Source organism: Leptodactylus fuscus, chromosome 2 (assembly GCF_031893055.1).
Source record: "Leptodactylus fuscus isolate aLepFus1 chromosome 2, aLepFus1.hap2, whole genome shotgun sequence".
NCBI classification, from domain to species: Eukaryota; Metazoa; Chordata; class Amphibia; order Anura; family Leptodactylidae; genus Leptodactylus; species Leptodactylus fuscus.
Window position 1 is genome coordinate 180,421,178 of NC_134266.1, and position 22,843 is coordinate 180,444,020.

Here is a 22,843-nt window from a genome sequence, read left to right on the forward strand (position 1 = left end):
ACTCCTGATGTATTGGTACCATACCCTGGTGCTGCTGCCCACCGTTAACTCACGGTCTGTTGGAGATGCCTCTCTGAGAAGGGCATGTTATATTACATTGCTCTTCAATCTACACTTTTTGGATAGAGGTTAAGGTGTTGATGCGTTTTTACTTCAGGGTGTTCCACTAGATCCTCTCATTTGCTTGTTTAATCTACTCCCCCCCCCCTCTCCTGACGCCTTGGCAAAACAAACCTCTAAACTTTTCTTATACTGTGCACCCACCCACAGGTCCTGCTCTTGTGGCTTGTATCAGCGATGTGCATTGCTTGAAATACCTCACCACCACACTTAACAACGCCATGGAGGCCTCCCAATCAATCTAGTCCTTGTGAGATACAAGTGATATCCTCCATGGTCTCTGATCGCTTTCTCCCCACCCTTCCTTTTTGTTGTCTCCCCCATGTCCGTAATGTTCTGTGTTATAGCTACCCAAGCAGCATTTTTCTCTCCACATGTGGAAACCAAGCAGAAACTACACGGACCCTATTATAGTCTATGGGGTCCATGTGGTTTCTTAGCTAACTGTTTTGTAATGCATATAGGTTTCCATTCAGGGGATCCCCAAGTGGACTCCCTGAACAGAATAACGAACACATATGTGAACCAGGCCTAAGAGACAAGCTAAGACACAAAAGACACATCACAAACCTTACTAAGTCAATTTTATTAATGCTGTACATATATATCAATATTCCTGAATTTCCAGGATGATGCTAAAGCAGTGATACATTATTATTAGTACTAATAACCAACCATAAAGTCTACGACTGATCATACATTGCTGCTTCTAATTCTTTCACAGTACATATACAAAGCATTGCATTATTTGGGATTTTGTGCTGTAGGCTTGAAGTATAAAATCTGAGCTAGCTTATTTGTTATTAGACATGCAAAGTCTTGAGATGTGATCACTAAAATAGGTGCAACCATGTTTAACACTTATAAATATTTCAAGACTTTAAAGTGAACCATCAAGAAACCTTTAGAGAAATTGGAACATCTCAAAATTTTATTTGGTGGAGTATAGTGGATAAAGCTTCGATGAAGTTGAGTCAGTTGGTGGGCTTTCCTGGATTACTGGTGTCTTTTTAATGTCACTTTAAGCCATTTATTTAATTTGGATACTTTTGTGTATACACCATATTTGCCTTCTTGTGCACAGCCCTCTCCCCAACTAACAACTCCAGTCACAAAATAAGTGTCTTTGAATGGGGTGACATGTGGACCGCCACTGTCTCCCTGACAAGCATCTTTCACTTCTTTGTCATAGCCAGCACAAAACATGTTTTCGGTGATTGTGAACTTACTGGATTCTTTGCAAGTTTGCCTACTAACATATGGTATATTAAGCATTTGAAGTTTTGTGGCCTGAGCCCCTCGCTCATGAAGGCGTCCAAAGCCGCTCACCATTGCCTGGCTCTCTTTCATCAGGACTTCGTCAGCAAAATCAGGATCGGGAATGCAGGCCGGAATAATATTATCGGTGAAGTTAATGGCTTCTCTCAGCTTTACCAAAGCTATGTCAAAGTCATAGGTTGCCTTGACAAATCTAGGGTGTACTATTATCTTTTCTACTTTGTGTATTGACTCGCCACCATCCTTCCTTTGAGTATTCATCTCCCCTGTAAAACGATACAAAATGGGCTTAGTCTTGGTTTGGGTACAAATGCAGAGGTAGACTTTTATCTATCATGTTCAGAGCTATAGTAGAATATACTGTATTTTTAGGTTGCCATTATTATCATTTTAGTTTTATGTAAGTGACTTATTGATCGGCTTTGTCTTGGGCATACAGCTATAACCAGTATTTTCCTAGGAATGTGTGCAGTGCCCATAAATGTGCCCTTCTTCATCTCTTGGCCATTGTGATACTCTGGAACCTTAATATTATTATTTTTATCATAAACTGTTACTTGCATCCCACCAAAATTTTGCACAGTTGTGGGATCATATTTATACCAATCTTTGCAGTTTTTTACAAAACCAGTTTAGTATAAAGAGTAAAAATTTGAAAGAGGTTTCCAGGCTTTACCATCTCCTTAGAATAGGTCATCAACTACACGTCAGCAGCCATCTGACACCTAGGACCCCATGGATTAGCTCTTTGAAGCAGTGGCAGCTATCCCTGAGTGCCACTTCTCTTTCAGGGACCATGTGTTGTCATGTTCATCTTTACGTGGCCTGTTCACAGCTCAGTCCCATTCAAGAGAATGGAGTTAAGTTGTGGTTATCAAGCGCAGTTGCTATACTCTATAGAGATGAGCGAACACTGTTCGGATCAGCCGATCCGAACAGCACGCTCCCATAGAAATGAATGGAAGCACCTGGCACGTACACTTTGCCGGCGGCCGGTCGATGTGCCAGGTGTTTCCATTCATTTCTATGGGAGCGTGCTGTTCAGATTGGCTGATCCGAACAGTGTTCGCTCATCTCTAAAATAGACCTAACCTGTGTGTTATATTGCTGCACATCAGGTTAACCCATTCATATTTAGCTTATTGACCAGGAAACTTACCTACGATAACTTTGAAGTACTTTGTCTGATTCATGCAGTGTGCTGCTGTCAGAATAAACTGCTTGGACAGGATCGTTCCTCCACAGAATGGTTCATCATCTTCACTGAATAAGACAGCCTGCATTGATTTACCACATTATATTTTACATGTGTTTTACAAAAGAGTATTATATGTTTTTGTAATATGCGGGTCTAAACCCAAGCAACATTTATTTACGGTATTTTATTATATATAATGATTTTTTTAATTAAATTAAATTAATTATTAAATAATTAATTAATAAATCTTTTCTCAGCACACAGCAGGTTGTTTACCCACAATCACTAGTTGTATAACTTCACATTTATTCCATTTCATATTGTATGTTAGTTACCTGCCATGGGCATTCTCCAAATTTGCAGTCTCTTCCTCCCACAATTCTCCCATAAGGGTCATCGTCAATATCTGATTCAGGAGAGGTAGGCTGGGTGTTTTCACCCTTGGGTTCAGAGTTGGTCTGACTGACAGTGGCATTGCTTTTCTCAGAAACATCTGTGTGGTTTGTAGGATTTTCCACTTCGTCGGGTATTGACCTCTTTTTTCGTAAGCCAGGTCTTTTCCCACAGGGATATGGGTCTGTAATACATATATACATTCAAAGATATATTATTTTTTACTGAAGTGTAAAAATTCTGACATTGGAAAACAGAGGAAATATCCACCCAACTACCAGAGGGTACCTCCCCAGTCTCCACATAGTGTAATGACTCCAACTCAGGCCAAGACCTGGGGAGTAAGCAGTGAGTACGCTCTTCAGTAATCATTACACTTTAAGACTCCCCTTTCCTTTTCAGCTGCTCGCTCCAAGTGAGAGCAACGCCAGGTAGAAGAAGTCCTAAGAGCAGCGAGTAATGAAGACTACTGACCACTCATTCCTTGCAGCCTATTGGTAACCAATGAACAATTCCTCTCTGCAGCTTTTATCTTAATAGTACATTTTGTCATCACATGTTTGCACCTATATAATTTACCATAAAGGAGTTATGTGAGGTTTTTCTGTAGAAACAATGTAATTCTTATAATTGGAAGATAAGATCCACTACCAAACACAACCCAAAAGCTAAGAGCAGCACTGTTTCTTTAAAAAAAATAAAAATAAAAAAAAAGAAACCAGACCATATTTCCCATTTCATGCAATCTCATACAGTGGACATCAATAGTAATAGATTGATAGATACAGGAGGAACAACAGCTATTTGCATTCACTCTAATGAAACTATTCCATCATGTTTGTTACTTTTCTGGCGGAAAAAGTTTGTGCACGCAGGACTTTATCTTATGTTACAAATGTAAACACACATGATGGAAGATTCTGTATTTATTTATTCATTCACTTTTACACTGGAGTCAATGGAAACGAAGGCCAGAAGGGGAAGGCTCTGTCTGCCTCTTACACTTTATTGCCATCTCTTATCATATGACTGATGAGCGCAATGGGCCTTTCTAACGGTAATGTGAACGGCCTCTTACTAAATGTTATAGCTGAATTTGTCAGTCTATTACTGTGAAATGTAGAATTAATAAATGAATTTACAATTCAAATTAGAAGAAGTAGATGAACATTTCTTACCATTTGAAACACAGGATTTCCCATCGTCTCCTAGCTTATATCCAGTGGTACAAGAACAGATAACATCTCTGTTTTCTACTTTGCAGTACTGGTCACAGTCACCATTGTTTAGACTGCACATCTTTTGTAAAACTAGAAAAGAATTAATAAACAAGTAAAGCCATGTTCACATATGCATCTGTTCTGTTATGAGCCTCTGTCGTAGATGTTGTCTAAAATTATAAACAAAATATTCCTACATGCTATTTATATTCTGGCAAAAAAGATGAACAACAATAATGGATACCTAACAGACCCCCAATAGAATCATTGCAGTCTATCAGTATTCATTTACTTCTATCATATGCCAGATGTGTCCTAGTTGGGGTTTTTGCTTTTCTGAAGAAGAAGCCAGTGCAGCAACTTGAGGATGTCCAGGAGGGGTAAGGCAAGCTGAGAATAACTGTTTGTAATTTTCCCCCACTTTTCCTGGGCCTCCAATACTCTGGGGTCTGAAGAGACCCCACAGTATAATAATATCACTGAAACGAACAGGCAACCCTCAAGAATATTCATTAAAATTAATTTTGAGGGATTTGTCTGAAGCAGCTCGAAGCTCTAGGGCAGGAGTCAGCAACCTTTGGTACTCCATCTGCTGTGAAACTACAACTCCCAACATGCTCCATTCACTTCCATGTGAGTAGCAAGAACAGTAGAGCAAGTATGCATGCTGGGAGATGTAGTTTAACAACAGCTGGATTGCCGAAGGTTGCTGACTCCTGCTCTAGCGAGTATATTATACTGAGTGGGGCCAGTGTTGAGCATTATAATGGGCTGGACAATCTGGGGAGCATATTATGTTGTGATGTCTGGAATGCGTGACATCAGCTACAGGCGAGAAGATGATGCTGGATTGCCTGGCGCCCAGAAGAGGTGACTAAAAATGTTTATTTTTCTAGACCTTTCCTGGACAGGCTTCTATTGGAAAGGGGCTCTGTGGCACATAACGACGCTGCCCTCCTCCTGCCGGCCCTGCCCAAAGGCATGGGGCCCGCTCAGGATTCACAAGAACCCCAGTGGGCTAGTTGAGTCATAGCTTAGGGGTATGTTCTGTTTTATGGAGATAGAGCCTTGTGGCAGTGGCATTGATCAGATATGTCTCTAATCACAGGCACTTAACATCTAAGACACCATGGTTAGATGTGTGGTCAGGTTGTCTCTAATCACAGGCACTTAACATCTAAGACACCATGGTTAGATGTGTGGTCAGGTTGTCTCTAATCACAGGCACTTAACATCTAAGACACCATGGTTAGATGTGTGGTCAGGTTGTTTTACTGTACTTTCACTTTTTGCAGGACCATATGTCTCCCACATGGTGAGATCACCAACAGGAATCTTATTAAGACTCCCAAGCCTGCCAATGCTAAAAAGGAAAATATAAATTTTACATCACTCTTAACTGTTAAAATATAAAAATATTTTTTTCTGTTTTGTGTCCCCCCAAAAAATGTAATAGAATGTGAACAAAATGTAAAACAATCCCCAAAATGGTATAAACAGAAACTACAACTTGCCCCGGAAAAAAAACATTCCTTACATGAAAATGTATAAAAGTTGGGTATGAGTATTTGGCAACAGGAAACACATTTTAAAAAAAAAATAAAATCTATATAAATTTTGTCTCGCCATGACGGTACTAAGCACCAGAATGCAGATAACTTGTTGGTCTTACAACATAGGGATTAACAACAAAACTCATAAGAAAATAGTATATTTGCTGATTTTTTTCACAATTTAGAAATTTTTCACTCTGAATTTTTTCATTCTGAATTTTTTTCCAGCTTCCCAGTACATCATACAGAATAATAAATTGTCATTGTAAAATTCATTTGGTCCACAAAAGTCAACATATATGGCTATGTAAAAAAAAAAAAAAAAAAGTTATGGACTTTGGATGGTTGGGAGCAAAATATGAAAACATAAAAATGAAAACTGGCTTGGTCCTGAAAGGGGTGACCTATATGAGGGACCTTTGAAATAAATATTGTAAAGTTAGGGGTCACACCATTCAAACTCGGGACTGGTGCAGCATTGGTACAAAATAATGGAATTGATTGAATGGACCGAGTATATAGTAGATTAATGGACAGTGCTAAGTAAATCCAGGTTCATACATAAAACAGCTGTGAAACTGAAAGGATAGAAAGGTGGAGATTGCAAATCAGTGTAGATGACATGAAAGGTGTATAACAAAGTATGGAAAAATAAAGTAAATAAGCATTCTGCAATATTTTTGCCATGCCTAGCAGTGGTGTACAACCCCTGATGGTATACATCTCAATCAAATACAGTCTTGATACCTACCATTTTCACAGGTTTTACCATCATAGCCAGAATTGCAGAAACATGTGAATTCACCAACTCCGTCTTGACACGAGCCACCATACTTACAAGGATTAGGTGTACACTGGTCACCATCTGAAATACAGATAAACAATTCATTGCAGAGTTAAGGAGTCATTTTATTACTTTTTAGAGCGAACCTTCGACCACTTTCAGCAACTTCTATTTTTTACATCCTTCAATAGGCACCTCTCTAATGATTCTGGCGTAGATTGAATTTTCTCTAGCCCCCACTGAGCAAACAGCACTGTTGATTTAAGCCCCCAATATACTACAGTAATTAGGCTCTCTGCTGTCAGATGGGTCATCCGAAATTGTCTGCCTCAGCTCAGGACCACCTAACAGTAGGCAGCCACATTAGTATATTGGGTGCTGAAACTAACAGCACCAATGGCTTAGGAATGGGCTATAGAAAAAATTCCAATTTCTCTGTAATCATTGGAACGGCACTTATTGGAGGATACAAAGGGTTGAGTTGCTGGAGTTGGTGAAAGGTCCCCTTTAAATGTTTGTATTATATAATTGCTGAAAACCCCAAAACACTACAGTATAATCTAATTAGAGATGAGCAAATTTTTTTAAATTTGATTAAGCAGCCTCATCGAATTTTCCAGTACTATTTGATTTGATCCAAATTTGTGGCAGATTATGTTAACCCCTTCCCAACATCCGCCCTTATAGTATGGCACTGCAGGAAAGGACTTCCCACAAACCATGTGGAATCATGGTGCGCACACACCAAACATGACTGCAGCAACTCAGGGGTTTTATTATATACTGGGGTCCCGATCGGCCCCCACAACATTTTCCGCAGGGTGTGCTACTCCTATTCAGCAGCCTGGGGTCTGACCAGTGACCCCGAGTCTGCCTCATCACTGTCCCGCCGCATACCTGGTTGATTCTGCCATGAATGGAGACTGTCAGCCTATGCATCTGCACGGGCTTACAGCCTCCTATACACTGCAATGCATGTGTTAATTTAGGGAACCTGTCAGCACTCTTGACATGTCTGTGATAATAAATAATGTGCAGCAGCCCTGTTCTCTGCATAGTGGTGCTCCTGGGGAATTGCTGTGCCACTCCTATCACTTGAATACAAGCAGTGCTGCACGTGCTGCCAGTCCACTAGCACCATCCAACTCCCAGAGGCTGCTTTGATAGTTGGTTTTGGACCCTGATAGATCACATCTTGGTGACCTGTTCTGTGGTACAAAACCACACATTGAGTTGCACCTTATGGCTGCAGCTGTTACTTCATCAAGACTATAAAAAGTCTCCATTTAGCCTTAGCCTAAGTTATAGATACCCAGTTATTAATTGTCACTATTCACCTTGAAAAGAGATAAGTGTCCCTAGTGGTAGTTTGTCCCCTTAGTGAGGATCGCTCCTACCCATTAAGGTTATAACTAGAGATGAGCGAACACTGTTCGGATCAGCCGATCCGAACAGCACGCACCCGTAGAAATGAATGGAAGCACCTGTGACGCTGGCCGGCTGCCAGCAAAGTCAGTGTCACAGGTGCTTCCATTCATTTCTATGGGTACGTGCTGTTCGGACGGCTGATCCGAACAGTGTTCGCTCATCTCTAGTTATAACGGTTTATATAGTAATTCAGCCAACTATAAAATCCTTAACTGAAGCTCTATCTATACCCTGTACACATAAAACATGTATAACCTTATACGTCTATGATTCATATTAGGATAAGGGCTTATTCAAAAAGCTCCAATGTGTCCTTGCTATATGGATCACATTACAGTCACAAGTTCTGTCCCAACCACTGGTATAATAAGCTAAACTAGCAGCATCTAAGACCATATTATGGCTGCAAATCCCATCACAAGCGTAAGTCCAATGACCTGAACTAACAGCCTCATAGAGATCTATGAAACGTTTTTGTATTTTGACTCGATAGATAGGATTTGCTACTGTAATACAGACTGTATAACACAGACGCATTAAAACTTTGTGAACAAGCCCTAAGAAATGAAATAAACTAAACGTAATATCAATATTGCACTACTTATTATTACAGAAAGTGCATCTATACAGTCTGCAGAACTATAGAACTATTCGGCATACTTACCAACATATACGTTCCAAAATTCTCTCTGTTAAAAAACACAATATAGAAAGTTAAGTATGTGAATATATTTTTTAAATTTACAACTAAATTAATTTATCGGGCGATTATGAATAACTAGCTGGTATCCGCGACTTCGTCTGCGGTGATTGTAGAAGTGGGTATATACAGGCGCGGGTAAGGTTTTCGTACTGTGTATAAGGTATGGGATATGAAATGTAACTTTGTATCTTGTTTTTGCTGTAATTCAGAGAATACGTGAGACATTTGTGTTGAATGTAATTTGTATTTCAGCTGCTGTACGGTGTTGTGAGAAACTGTACATAGTGACTTTGAGACAGAGGGATTTGAAGTTAATATATCTCGATATACCACATTGTATGATTTGGTATTTTCTGCCAGTAGTGTGTTGACATTTTTTTGTTTGTAAAAGTTGCCATATTCTGACAGCAGTCACTTTTTTATTTGTCTCTGTCGGCGGATGTCTTTTTTTGAGGGGCCGGGTGTAGTTTGTAGTTGTTGCATTTTCAGGAATTGCTATTGGTTTGATCACTTGTGATTGATATTTGTATGATAATGAAAATAGTGAAAAAACAGCGGTTTTGGACTTTTCAGTATGTTTGCGGCTACGGCGTTAAGCTTCCAGGCAAAATATTTGTATAGCTTTGTAGAGCGGGTGATTTCGGACACAGGGATATCTACCATGTATGTGTTTCACAGTATTTAACTACTTTTATATGTGTTCTAGGGAAATGGGGGGGGGGGGGATTTGATATTGTAATACTTTTTATTTTGTTTTTTGTTTTTTTCCTTTTTTTTTGTTTTGGTTTTTGCATTTATTAGACCACCTAGGGGTATTGACATGGGTGGGCGGTGTTATGGATTGTCAGAGCGGTGGGGGTCGGCAAACATGGCTGCTCCAGAGCGTTAAAGAGAGCCTCCTGGAGTATCGTTAAGGTGAGGGGCAAAGTGGTAAAGTATATGTATATGTGATTGTGTGGGGTTAGGGGCGAGGCTGTAGAGGGCAATATGAATTTTGTGGCTTGCTATGGTCCAAACTGTGTGAGATTGCAGAGATGGTGGTGTGAGTTTGGGTTTTGTTTTGTGGGGGTCCTGGCACAAACGTATGTGTGCTATTGTGACGAAAAGTAGCCTATTGCGCAATCGAGTGTAGTGACTATGTTTGTGGAAATTTTCAGCCAAATCGGTGAAGCAGATTTTGCGTGATTGAGGAACAAACATCAAAACATCCAAACATCCAAACACACAAACCCACAAACTCAAATATTAATAGGGTTGCTACTAAAGAGGTTTTCTATTGAAGATTGGCAGTCTTAAAAGATTAGGAAAAATAAATTGTAAACAGATATATATAGTTGTGAAAGCACCATACACATACCTCTATACTGGGAAGAATTCTTAGCAATATACAGACAATTACCAAACAATGCACATGCTATAAAGACCTCTATACTAGGCCCAGATAGCATACCACCTCAGTCACAGTCACCGTCAAGCATCAGATCAAGTATATGGGTTTTTCCGGCCAATTTTTAAAACTGATAATCTATTCAGAGGACAGCTCATCGATATGTCAGTAGGAATTCTGTGATGCGACACCTGAACCCCACACAGATCAGCTGTTTTAGCATCTTTTAGGTGCCAGACACTGCATGTGGACAAGTTTCTACGCCACTCCTATTCAAGCAATAGGAGCTGCGCTGTAATTACTCAGTGTAAACATTACCAAGGGGGCTATTTATAAGGAGGATATGTTATTAAAAAAGCTAGGGGAATTATTCCCCCCCCCCCATTAATAATAGTTCCCCCACTAGATTTACTATTAATAGTTCCTTTTTATAGATATATGGGAACTATAAGGCTGGGGGAACTATTATACAAGGGGAGTATTTATAAAAAGGAGCTATTAATAACTATGTGCCCCACTTTTTTAATAATGGCATTCTTTTAAGTCTCATAAATGAATAAAATGTTTACTCACCTTACCATACACCCTCGCTGACGCTGGGTTCACACTAGCACCCGGAGTCCATTCTGAGCTTTCCGTCTTCTGCATGCAGAAGACGGAAAGCTGTCAGATTGGGTCCGGCCGTGAGCGCCGGTGAGCGTTTTATGCTCTCCGCCGCGAAACCGTTTTTTTTAAACCGGACACAGAGTACTGCATGTCTGACTCTGTGTCCGGTTTAAAAAAACCAGTTTAGCGGCGGAGTGCGTAAAACGCTCACCAGCGCTCACGGCCGGACACCTTTCAAACCCATTCAAATGAGTGGGTATGAAAGAGTCCTGCAGCTTTCCGTCTCCTGCTCTGTTTTGTGCAGGAAACGGAAACCTGTATAAACGGAGACCGGGCGCAGATGTGAACGAGCCCTGAGTCCCGCTGCTTGAAGTCTCTACTTGCTTGTAGAATTCAGAGTAGGTCCGGTGCACAAGGCGCAATGCAATAACGTAATCGCGCCCCATACCGCCTTCCACATAGTCATCTATGTCAGCGCAGGGACTTTATAGCTCCCTACTCCAGCATAGCCCTCCATTGTTAAGGCTACCCTGATCCGGGTCACCCTGGGAATTTGCCCAGTTTGCCCCCCCCCAATGCGGCCCTGCCGCTACCACTTCAAATAGCTGAACTGCAGAGATTCTGGGTGCCTGATCCCTACTGATCCTCAATTTATGCCCTGTCATAAAGATGACTCATCAATTGATAAAGTCAATGTATAATAGGAAAAATTGGTATTTTTTTCTCTAGCCTCACTGTTTCTGAGCAAGTTCTGTTAGTTTTGGTTCCTGATATGCTATTTAGCTTCTGTACTGTCTGAAAGGCGGTGTCAGGCAGGAGCAGACAAGGGGTGAGATTTTGAGCTCTGACACTGGCTGCCTCTGATTGGTGCTGTGAATCACGCCCCCTACCTGACACCGCCCTACTGATATTACAGAGCATAATTGCACTTGTTACTCAGGAATGGTGGAGGCTAGAGAAAAAATTCCAACTGTTCTGGAATCAGTGGAGCAGTGCCTATTAATAGATGATAAGAACTAGAATTGGTGGAGGTGATGAAAGGTCCTCTTTAAAAGCATTCATATATTCCTTCTCAGCACAGAATCTGCAAGGTATTCAACATGCTCAAAAAAATCTTAGCAGCATTTAAATAAGTTTTCACATGAAAATAATTGGATCATAGAAGCTATACATCCTGGAGCTCACTGTCTCCCCATCTATATAGTATGGCATAGGAGACTTGTCGGAGCTACATTAAATAGAATGACAAAGCATGTCCCCATCTATACTTATAGATGCATTAAATCATTAAAGTTGCCCTTACAGTTTTTTCTTCATCCTCAAACACTTCCCGGGCTTCTTCACGGCTGCAACGTTCCTCAACGCACTCTCTTTCCAGGTTCCCTTTTTTGAACTCTTCAAATGCACTATTTGCACGTTTCCACCTCTTTAAAATACCATTTGCTTCATTATCGGTCACAAAAACTACAATTGAAGAAGGACAGTCAGTATCATTATGGTGCACATATACATTTCCTGCATTTCCTATTGCCAGCAGGGCTCTAGATAGATTACATTTGCTACATATACTTGTTCCAGCTGAAAAAGGCATATGGAATAATATCACTATTTGGCCATTTGGGGTATACTGTACCTGCTTGCTGAATCCATTAGACACTTTTTCCTGCATTCTGTAAACTTTTCTTTTGAAAGGACCACTTTTCTGTGCAGCTTTGGATGGTTGTCTCAAAGGGGTTTCACTGTACATGGTGTTGTCTGTGATCAGAACATCACCAGTCTGATTTTCTCACATTTATCTTTAAGGCTAGGTTCACAACAGTGCTTGAACGTCCCCAAATCCATTTAAAAAATGCGGAGAGAAAAGCGCTACAAGCATTACTTTTCTCTCTGCATTTTTTGTCCTTTTTGGGAAGAAACCCAGCGGACTCCATTATAGTCCATGTGGTCCACGGGTTTCTGCGGGTAACCAGTTTTTTAAGCAGATTAAGTTTTCATTTGGGGAGTCCCCATGCAGACCCCCTGAATGGAAACCCAAACGCAGGTATAAACCTAGTGTAACATATCAGGGGGTCGGCATAATAACAACATCTTTAGGGAACGTCACTCAGCTTCATCTGACTCCAGAATATCAAATTTGTTTTGATATGCAGTTATAATATTCAATGAGATATCCCTATATACCTAGATAAAACTGTCACTCCGGCTGCTGCTCTGGGAGCTAATAATGACAGATGTTATGCTGAGATCGTAGTCAATGTGAGAACCTGGTGATATACATGGTAGTGAACTGGACTGATAGCATAAACTATTACTTGCACAATAACAAAGTATCACTAGACAGAAATATATATATATATATATATATATATATATATATATATATATATATATATCTTACAACTCAGTCTAATGCACAGAATAGCAATTGGTGGTTGTTGAATGGACATTGTACAGAATTTGTACATTATATTATTCACATATTATAATCAAACATTCCCTTTAGTTCACTGAATTCTACTTGTATCTTCCCATACCAGATAATCATAACATTGGGGCCATCTATAAGTGCTGCGGCAAGTTTTCCTCTATACATAGTACAGATTTTTGTTTGTTTTCACTTGATCTGTGATTTGCTATTCTAAGGCACAACAGTACATTTAATGCGTACTCTAAGGATTTTATTATTCACTGTATGTAAGAATTAGAAGCTTTTCACATAGATTTCTTATTAACAGTAACATGTAAGTCCTACAATATAATAGCCACAGTGCCCCATGAAAGTGTCATCCCCCATAAATGTTTCACTGCTATTAATCACATTACAAAGGATTCCACTGCGAAGGGCCCAAAAGACTACAAAACTGTAAAAGCCAAACCTCATCTATTCTTTCATTTACTGATGCTGATATAGTCACTACTTATAAAGGCATCACAATGGCAGTATTATTTGATAATGTCACGTCCTGCTTAATAACTACCGTCCATACACAGGGTCTTAATTTAGAGCATTCATGCAAACAGCAAGCAGAATTGTATCATGCCCTAGCCAGTAACATTGTAATGATACGTATTTTACAAGACCACATAGATCTGCAGGACCATTCACAGAAGCACAGTACTCTGGAGTAGTCACTCTACCCAGGCAATCTAGAAATTATCTGAATTCAAAGCAACAAAAAAAGCTGATAACCAGATCTCATTGTCTTACCATTTTCTGCAGGTTTAAGAAGAACAACAGGTAGAGATATAAGAAGTAGGAGACACGTCTTGCCAGCCATGATGTGTTATTCAGTGAAATAGTCTTATTTCCTTTTGGGCGGCTAATGTGACAAAAAGAGTCAAGAGTTCAAGCTGCAGCTTGCAAGGAAAATTAGGAAATTCCTGCTTCAAGTACAAAATACTGGAAAGTAACATGGACAGTCCTGATCTATCGCTATGTCATTAAGAATTGTTTACTGGATATATACTTAACTAGCAAGAAATATATAACCACACTTTACAACAGATGTACCAGTGTGGACTGAAATTTACAAAAAAAAGTGTTTGCTAGCCTTATGCAATATGTCCCATGGAGTTCAGATACGCTGTATTTGCTTTGTTTACATATTAAAAGGACAAAGAACAGAATGTGTACTGACAAGGGAAATGGCTACTGGCCAGATTACCTTAAAAGCCAAGGAACTTCAACCGCGACACTGCCTTAAAAAAGGAAAGAGAAACCCCATTGGATGTACATATTCACATTATAATAATATGCTTAGTGCAACCTGCTTTAACATTACCAACAAATAGGTAAACTGCATAGCTTAACCCAAAGCATAAATTAAGGGACCCCAGAGTCGTATATTGTTTCTAAGTTCTAGGATGAGTTACTATTGCAGACCACTAGGTCTATAGAATATGTGGAAGTTCTGAGAACTTTTAGTTATGTGTGGGCCAAAGATGCCAAAAGTACACAGTCAAAAAAAAAAAAAAGAATGAAAAAGAAAGCTGTGCCTCTAGTGCCACTTGTTGCAAAATAGCTATCCTTGAAGTCAATGCCTGACCCTTTAAAGAAGCCCAACTAAAATGCAAATCAAACCTGACACCCATCTGCAGAGAGCTATTTCAGAGCACTTACCTCATTATTATCTCTTATGCTAAGGCTGGTCTTACACGGCCGTAATGATTTTACGGTCCGCAAATTTGCTGATCAGCAACATAGACGCCGCACAGTTCTATGGGTGAGTCCGTACAGTGCAGTGAATTCACGGCCTTTGTGGACCTGCTCTATTCAGTGCGGACCTCGGTTGCGGCCCGGCACACCACGGATAAAATATCCTGTGGTGTAAGAGGCTGCACCGAATATAATGTGTCCGCAAATGCGTATATACTCGAGTATAAGCCAAATTTTTCAGCACAGTTCTTGTGCTGAAAAAGCCCCCCTCGGCTTACACTCGAGTCAGCAAAAAAAAAAAAAATAATAATAATTTTTTTTTTTTTAGGGGGCGGTCTATGACCAGCCGCAATATTAATGTATAGAATCTCCCAGAAAATAGTGGGGGAAAAAAAGAAACTTTAAAAAAAATAAATAAAAGTTCTAAATCACTCCTTTCCCTAGAATACATACAACAGTAGAAAATGACTGTGAAACACATACACATTAGGTATCCATGTGTCTGAAAGTGCCTGGTCTACTGAATATAGGGGATCTGCAGTGCTCCTGATCCGTTAGGAAGGGGTTAATAGGAGCACTGCAGATCCCCTATATTCAGCCAGGCCGAATTCCAAGTGTGTGTGTGTGGGGGGGGAAACAGTCCTCAGGCTCAGGGAAGGGGCAGACAGACAACCAAAACACCCCGTCCCTTCTCCAGCACCCAAAACTCCGACCATTTTAATCTTTTAAATTTTCCAGTAGCTGCTGCAACTAACATCTAAGTGCCTGCTTATGAGTGCCAACCATAATGCCCAGCCCATTCCTTCCAGTCAGAGTTTCTCCAAATTATACAGGGTAGGCCATAAGTATGGATACACCCAGTTAAAATGGAAGCGGTTGCTGATATCACCTTACCATTTGTGGCATATTAGTACATGGACGGGGGGGGGGGGGGGGGGAAACATTTTAGGCCAGGTGACACCCATGGCAGCCATCTGCAAAGCTGAAATTTTGGATTCAACTTTACTTTTTTTAATGGAAGTTAATTATTCAGGAAGCATCTTTACAAAAAGGAGTTAAAAACTATGTGTAAGCCCATAACAGAAACTGGCATCTGGCTAATATGTTTCCCCCCCTCCCATGTACTAATATGCCATAAATGGTAAGGTGATAGCAGCAACCACTTCCATTTTATCTGGTTGTATCCATACTTATGCGCCAACCTTATAGACCAGAAGAGGGCAGAAATAAGCCCCAGTCAAAGGCCCCTCATTAGTGCCAGCCAAAATTAACCTAGTAGTAATTACTGTAGTGCCCCCCAGATTACCAGCCACAGTGACCCCTGAAAAGTCATGTCATAGTATACTTGCCTGCGTATCGTAGTTTTTATGATTTTCAATGACAAAAATGTAGGAGGGTGACAGTAGCCATCAGAGAGCTATGACTGGTCTCTACAAGGAACATGAAGAGCAGGCCCATCACTGTCTTTGGCAGATCAGCAGTAGCCATGTCTGAGTACAGCAGATGTTGAGTAGTCTTGTAATATCGCGTCAAGTAAGGAAGGCAGGTGACTGTCTCTCCTGCCTACTGTACTTCTTGTTTCATCCCTGGGCCATGATTACAAATACCCTCCTTATAAGATCAAGTAATCTGTAAGCGAACTCCAGATTTACAGTTATGCGCTTTTGAAGTTTTCCCACTGATTTCATCAATTGGGCCTTTCCATCAATTTAAGTCTTTGTTTGGTATGAATCATTGCTAAGGGCTGCTTTGATCTAGAAGTTCTTCATAACAATGTCATAATTTACTCTGGTGACCAATCCCTTAAGGGGGTTGTTCAGAGACTTACATTTACCTTGCTGTATCCAGCAGATTCTTAATCATGGACCCAGGAGTTACAGTCTGGTTCTCAGTCCACTGACCACTGGGGACTAGCTGACTATAGATGTCATCTCAGTCAACCAGTGCATCTACAGTAATAATAAACTAGAGTGTAATATATCTTATTAAAGAAATAGGTTTTCTTCTCCACATTTCAGGCAGTTTTCTCCTCCAAATTAGTCCATAAAGAGGGAAGGGGGTGTAGAAGAGACACATAGAGCATGTAGCATACAGCTAAGAACATCCTCGACACAGAAAAAGAGAAATCCTTAATGAAATTGACTGTGTTTAAAGGGGTATTCTCAATTTAAAGAGTCATGGCATATCCACAGGATATTGTGCCATCTCCAGAACTGGGCACCCATTTCATGCTTTTTTCATTTCCTATAGAACTGAATGGAAAGAACCATGGACATGTTCGGACAATTCTCCATTGATTCCCAATCTGTATGCGGAGGCCAGTGGCTGCCTAAGCAGACAGATTGACAGTCAATCGATCCACATATATGAGATATTATTGTTGTTACAAAGTAAAACATATCATAGATATCCATCTCTTATAGGATTACTATAGAAGCAAAAAACAGCCAACACATTCCCACTAGTAGATATGGCAAAGAATGTAGTCACCATTGAAGCCATTTGCTTTAAAAAGGATACAAGGACAATATATTTGCTTTTTTTTTTACTTTTTGTATATAGAAAACAAATAATAAAAAAAAAGATCCCACAGCAATAGCATATAAGTATATTTACACTTCTTACTTGAAGGGGAGCCTGAAAATTGGACTTTGCTTCTACAATCAGCCAATGTATATGACTTCCCAGAAATGTATTTATGTTAATAATAGGAAAGAGAATGTGCTGGGAAGTGAGATAAGCACTGAGCGCGGCTTCCTGCTGACACTTCAGTCTGTAAAAAACATTTAAGTACACGAATTTACAAAATGTGGTTGAAAACAGTCTTCAATTCTGACATCTGAAAACTAGACAAGGCAGGCAGGAGTTGCGCCAAAGATATATTACAGGGTCACACTCTGTGATTCCTTATGCTAACAATTGGTTGACTTACTTTGCACTAATATTTTAGTACATCCTCCTTTTCTAGACACTTTTCTTTGGAGGAAATTTAGACAAATTTCTGCTACATTTAGCCACAGTGCCCAGAACATTAGGGGCCTCTGATGTTTTTTTTGTTTTTTTTTTAATAGGCCTATCTACTGGAGTAACCCCAGCAGGTAATGAGCCCTATTTACTTACCGATCCTTGCTCCTACTCACGACTGCCTGCCCTAACCCTTCTGCGGAAGCGGCTGTAATCAGGAGCTGGGATTGGTAAGTGGTGGCCACGGGCCCCACAAGCACTGCTATCAGACCCCATAGTATAATGGTTGGAGGGCTAGGTGAGGGAGCATAAAAAACACTGTTACTTACTAGAGATGAGCGAACAGTGTTCTATCGAACTCATGTTCGATCAGATATTAGACTGTTCGGCATGTTCGAATCGAATCGAACACCGCGTGGTAAAGTGCGCCATTACTCGATTCCCCTCCCACCTTCCCTGGCGCCTTTTTTGCTCCAATAACAGCGCAGGGTAGGTGGGACAGGAACTACGACACCGGTGACGTTGAAAAAAGTAGGCAAAACCCATTGGCTGCCGAAAACATGTGACCTCTAATTTAAAAGAACAGCGACGCCCAGCTTCGCGTCATTCTGAGCTTGCAATTCACCGGGGACGGAGGTTTCCGTCCAGTTAGCTAGGGCTTAGATTCTGGGTAGGCAGGGACAGGCTAGGATAGGAAGGAGAAGACAACCACAACAGCTCTTGTAAGAGCTAAATTCCAGGGAGAAGCTTGTCAGTGTAACTTGGCACTGACGGGCTCAATCGCTCAATCGCCGCAACCCAGCTTACCCCAAATCCCCGTTCCAACGGTGTGCCCCTCCCCCCACCTTCACCTCAGAAATACCCTGCAAGTCCCCTAGCAATAGGATTGGGGCTATATACACTCACTATTTTTGCTACTGCCATATAGTGCCATTGTCTGACTGGGAATTCAAAGAATATATTGGGGTTACAAATACCCTCATTTCTTGCTACTGCCATATAGTGCCAGTTTCTGACTGGTAATTCAAAGAATATATTGGGGTTACGTGCACCCACAATTTTTGCTACTGGTATATAGTGCCATTGTCTGACTGGGAATTCAAAGAATATATTGGGGTTACAAATACCCTCATTTCTTGCTACTGCCATATAGTGCCAGTTTCTGACTGGGAATTCAAAGAATATATTGGGGTTACGTGCACCCACAATTTTTGCTACTGGTATATAGTGCCATTGTCTGACTGGGAATTCAAAGAATATATTGGGGTTACAAATACCCTCATTTCTTGCTACTGCCATATAGTGCCAGTTTCTGACTGGTAATTCAAAGAATATATTGGGGTACGTGCACCCACAATTTTTGCTACTGGTATATAGTGCCATTGTCTGACTGGGAATTCAAAGAATATATTGGGGTTACAAATACCCTCATTTCTTGCTACTGCTATATAGTGCCAGTTTCTGACTGGGAATTCAAAATGCGCAAGGCTCCCGGAAAGGGACGTGGACGAGGCCGTGGGCGAGGTCGGGGGAATGGTTCTAGGGAGCAAGGTAGCAGTGAAGCCACAGGGCGTCCCGTGCCTACTCCTGTGGGGCAGCAAGCATTGCGCCACTCCACAGTGCCAGGGTTGCTTGCCACATTAACTAAACTGCAGGGTACAAACCTTAGTAGGCCCGAGAACCAGGAACAGGTCTTGCAATGGCTGTCGGAGAACGCTTACAGCACATTGTCCAGCAGCCAGTCAGACTCTGCCTCCTCTCCTCCTATTACCCAACAGTCTTGTCCTCCTTCCTCCCAAAATTCCCAAGCTTCACAGAACAATAACCCCAACTGTCCCTGCTCCTCAGAGCTGTTCTCCGCTCCTTTCATTGTCCGTCAACCTGCCCCTCCACGTCACGATTCCACGAACCTAACAGAGGAGCATCTGTGTCCAGATGCTCAAACACTAGAGTCTCCTCCATCTCCGTTCGATTTGGTGGTGGATGACCAGCAACCCACCCTCATCGACGATGATTTGACGCAGTTGCCGTCAGGGCATCCAGTTGACCTGCGCATTGTGCGGGAGGAGGAGATGAGACAGGAGTTGGAAGAGGAAGTGGTGGATGATGAGGACACTGACCCGACCTGGACAGGGGGGATGTCAAGCGGGGAAAGTAGTGTGGATGTTGAGGCAGGTGCAGCACCAAAAAGGGTAGCTAGAGGCAGAGGCAGAGGTCAGCAGCTTAGGCGAAGCCAGGCCACACCCGGAATCTCCCAAGATGTTCCAGTTCGTACCCAGCCCCGAAAAACTCCCACCTCGAGGGCATGTTTCTCGAAGGTGTGGAGTTTTTTCAAGGAATGCGCCGAGGACAGATATAGTGTTGTCTGCACAATTTGCCTCTCGAAATTGATTAGGGGCTCTGAGAAGAGCAACCTGTCCACCACTTCAATGCGCCGTCATTTGGAATCCAAGCACTGGAATCAGTGGCAGGCAGCAACGGCAGGACAAAGGCCGCCTGCCGTTCACGCCACTGCCACTGCCTCTGCCTCTGCCACTGCCACTGCTGACTGTGCTGGCGATGCACTCCAGAGGACGAGCCAGGACACCACTTCATCTGCCTCCGCCACTTTGTTGACTTCTTCCTCATCCTCCCCTGTTCCTGTCTTATCTCCTTCTCCTGCACCATCAAAGGCACCATCAGGCGCTTCTTTACAACAACCCACCATCTCTCAGACATTGGAGCGGTGGCAGAAATACACTGCTAACCACCCACACGCGCAAGCCTTGAACGCCAACATCGCTAAACTGCTGGCCCAGGAGATGTTGGCGTTCCGGCTTGTTGAAACTCCCGCCTTCCTGGACCTGATGGCAACTGCGGCACCTCGCTATGCCGTCCCTAGCCGTCACTACTTCTCCCGGTGTGCCGTCCCCGCCTTGCACCAGCACGTGTCACTCAACATCAGGCGTCCCTTAGTTCCGCGCTTTGCACAAAGGTCCACTTGACCACCGACGCGTGGACAAGTGCATGCGGACAGGGACGCTACATTTCACTGACGGCACACTGGGTGAATGTAGTTGAGGCTAGGACTGCTTCCCAAACTGGCCCGGTGTACCTTGTCTCCCCGCCTAACATTCCTGGCAGGGACACGAGAAGAACACCCCCCCTCCTCCTCCGCCACCGCCTCCTCCTCCGCCACCGCCTCCTCCTCCGCTGTTAGATTGACCCCAGCTAAGAGTTGGAAATGTTGCAGCACTGGCGTTGGTAGACGTGAGCAGGCCGTGCTGAAGCTGATCAGCTTGGAGGACAGACAGCACACTGCCTCCGAGGTGAGGGATGCCCTCCTCGATGAGACGGCAATATGGTTTGAGCCGCTGCACCTGGGCCCAGGCATGGTCGTTTGTGATAACGGCCGGAACCTGGTAGCAGCTCTGGAGCTTGCCGGACTCCAACATGTTCCATGCCTGGCCCACATCTTCAACCTAGTGGTGCAACGTTTCCTAAAGAGCTACCCCAATGTTCCAGAGCTACTGGTGAAAGTGCGGCGCATGTGCACCCACTTTCGCAAGTCGACAGTAGCCGCTGCTAGCTTAAAATCTCTCCAGCAATGCCTGCATGTGCCACAACACCGGCTTTTGTGCGACGTCCCCACACGCTGGAACTCAACGTTTCAGATGTTGAATAGAGTGGTTGAGCAGCAGAGACCTTTGATGGAATACCAGCTACAAAACCCTAGGGTGCCACAAAGTCAGCTGCCTCAGTTTCTCATCCATGAGTGGCCATGGATGAGAGACCTTTGTGACATCCTACGGGTGTTTGAGGAGTCCACAAGGAGGGTGAGCTCTGAGGATGCGATGGTGAGCCCTACAATCCCGCTCTTGTGTGTTCTGAGAGAATCCCTGATTGACATCAGGGATAACTCAGATCACACAGAGGAGTCAGGGATAGCATCCGATCCGTCACAGCTGGAGAGTAGGTCCACACATCTGTCCGCTTCATCGCGTTTAATGGAGGAGGAGGAGGAGGATGAAGAAGAGTTGTCCGATGATGTGATGGTGATACAGGAGGCTTCCGGGCAACTTCGAATCGTCCCATTGATGCAGCGCGGATGGGTAGACATGGAGGATGAGGAGGAAATGGAGATTGAACTTTCCGGTGGGGCCAGAGGAGTCATGCCAACTAACACTGTGGCAGACATGGCTGAGTTCATGTTGGGGTGCTTTACAACCGACAAGCGTATTGTCAAAATCATGGAGGACAACCAGTACTGGATCTTTGCTATCCTTGACCCCCGGTATAAAAACAACATCTCCTCTTTTATTCCAGTAGAGGGGAGGGCCAATCGCATCAATGCTTGCCACAGGCAATTGGTGCAGAATATGATGGAGATGTTTCCAGCATGTGACGTTGGCGGCAGGGAGGGCAGTTCCTCCAGTAGGCGACCAAGTTCTCACCGGTCCACACAAACGAGGGGCACACTGTTTAAGGCCTGGGACACCTTGATGGCACCCCCTCGCCAAAGTGCCGCCACGGAGGGTCCTAGTGTCACCAGGCGTGAGAAGTATAGGCGCATGTTGCAGGAATACCTTTCCGACCACAGCCCTGTCCTCTCCGACCCCTCTGCGCCCTACACGTATTGGGTGTCGAAGTTGGACCTGTGGCTTGAACTTGCCCTATATGCCTTGGAGGTGCTGTCCTGTCCTGCCGCCAGCGTCCTATCTGAGAGGGTGTTCAGTGCAGCCGGTGGCATCATCACTGACAAGCGCACCCGTCTGTCAGCTGAGAGTGCCGACCGGCTCACTTTGATAAAAATGAACCACCACTGGGTAGAGCCTTCATTTTTGTGCCCACCTGTGTAAAGCACCCCAACATGAAACTCCATGTCTCTACTCAACCTCTCCAATTCCTCCGCATCCTCATACTCATCCACCATAAGCGTTGCACAATTCTGCTAATACTAGGCTCCCTCCACCCTGATTTCCCCCAACTCTGCTATTTAGAGGCTCCCTCCACCCTGATTTCCACCAACTCTGCTGGTTAGAGGCTCCCTCCACCCTGCTTTTCCACAACTCTG

At 42.8% G+C, this 22,843-nt stretch overlaps 1 protein-coding gene across 1 annotated transcript; it reads right to left on the reverse strand.

Moving 5' to 3' along the window:
- Nucleotides 1-687: 687 nt before the first annotated feature.
- On the reverse strand, nt 688-14,087 carry F10 (coagulation factor X). The gene is made up of 8 exons (XM_075265214.1): nt 13,879-14,087; nt 11,974-12,134; nt 8,639-8,663; nt 6,514-6,627; nt 4,168-4,299; nt 2,932-3,173; nt 2,558-2,675; nt 688-1,664 (listed from the first exon to the last, which is right to left on the reverse strand). The coding sequence occupies exons 1-8, from the start codon at nt 13,946-13,948 to the stop codon at nt 1,117-1,119; spliced, it is 1,410 nt and encodes a 469-aa protein (XP_075121315.1). The 5' UTR covers nt 13,949-14,087; the 3' UTR covers nt 688-1,116.
- Between the last annotated feature and the right edge of the window lie 8,756 nt (nt 14,088-22,843).

Excerpts from the sequence above, each read along its gene's own strand:
- F10 (XM_075265214.1), bottom strand. The coding sequence starts at position 13,948 with ATGGCTGGCAAGACGTGTCTCCTACTTCTTATATCTCTACCTGTTGTT. Across the intron at positions 3,174-4,167 it reads GAAATCCTGTGTTTCAAATG|ACCCATATCCCTGTGGGAAA; the intron begins GTAAGAAATGTT and ends TATGTATTACAG. Across the intron at positions 2,676-2,931 it reads TTGGAGAATGCCCATGGCAG|GCTGTCTTATTCAGTGAAGA; the intron begins GTAACTAACATA and ends AAATCAATGCAG.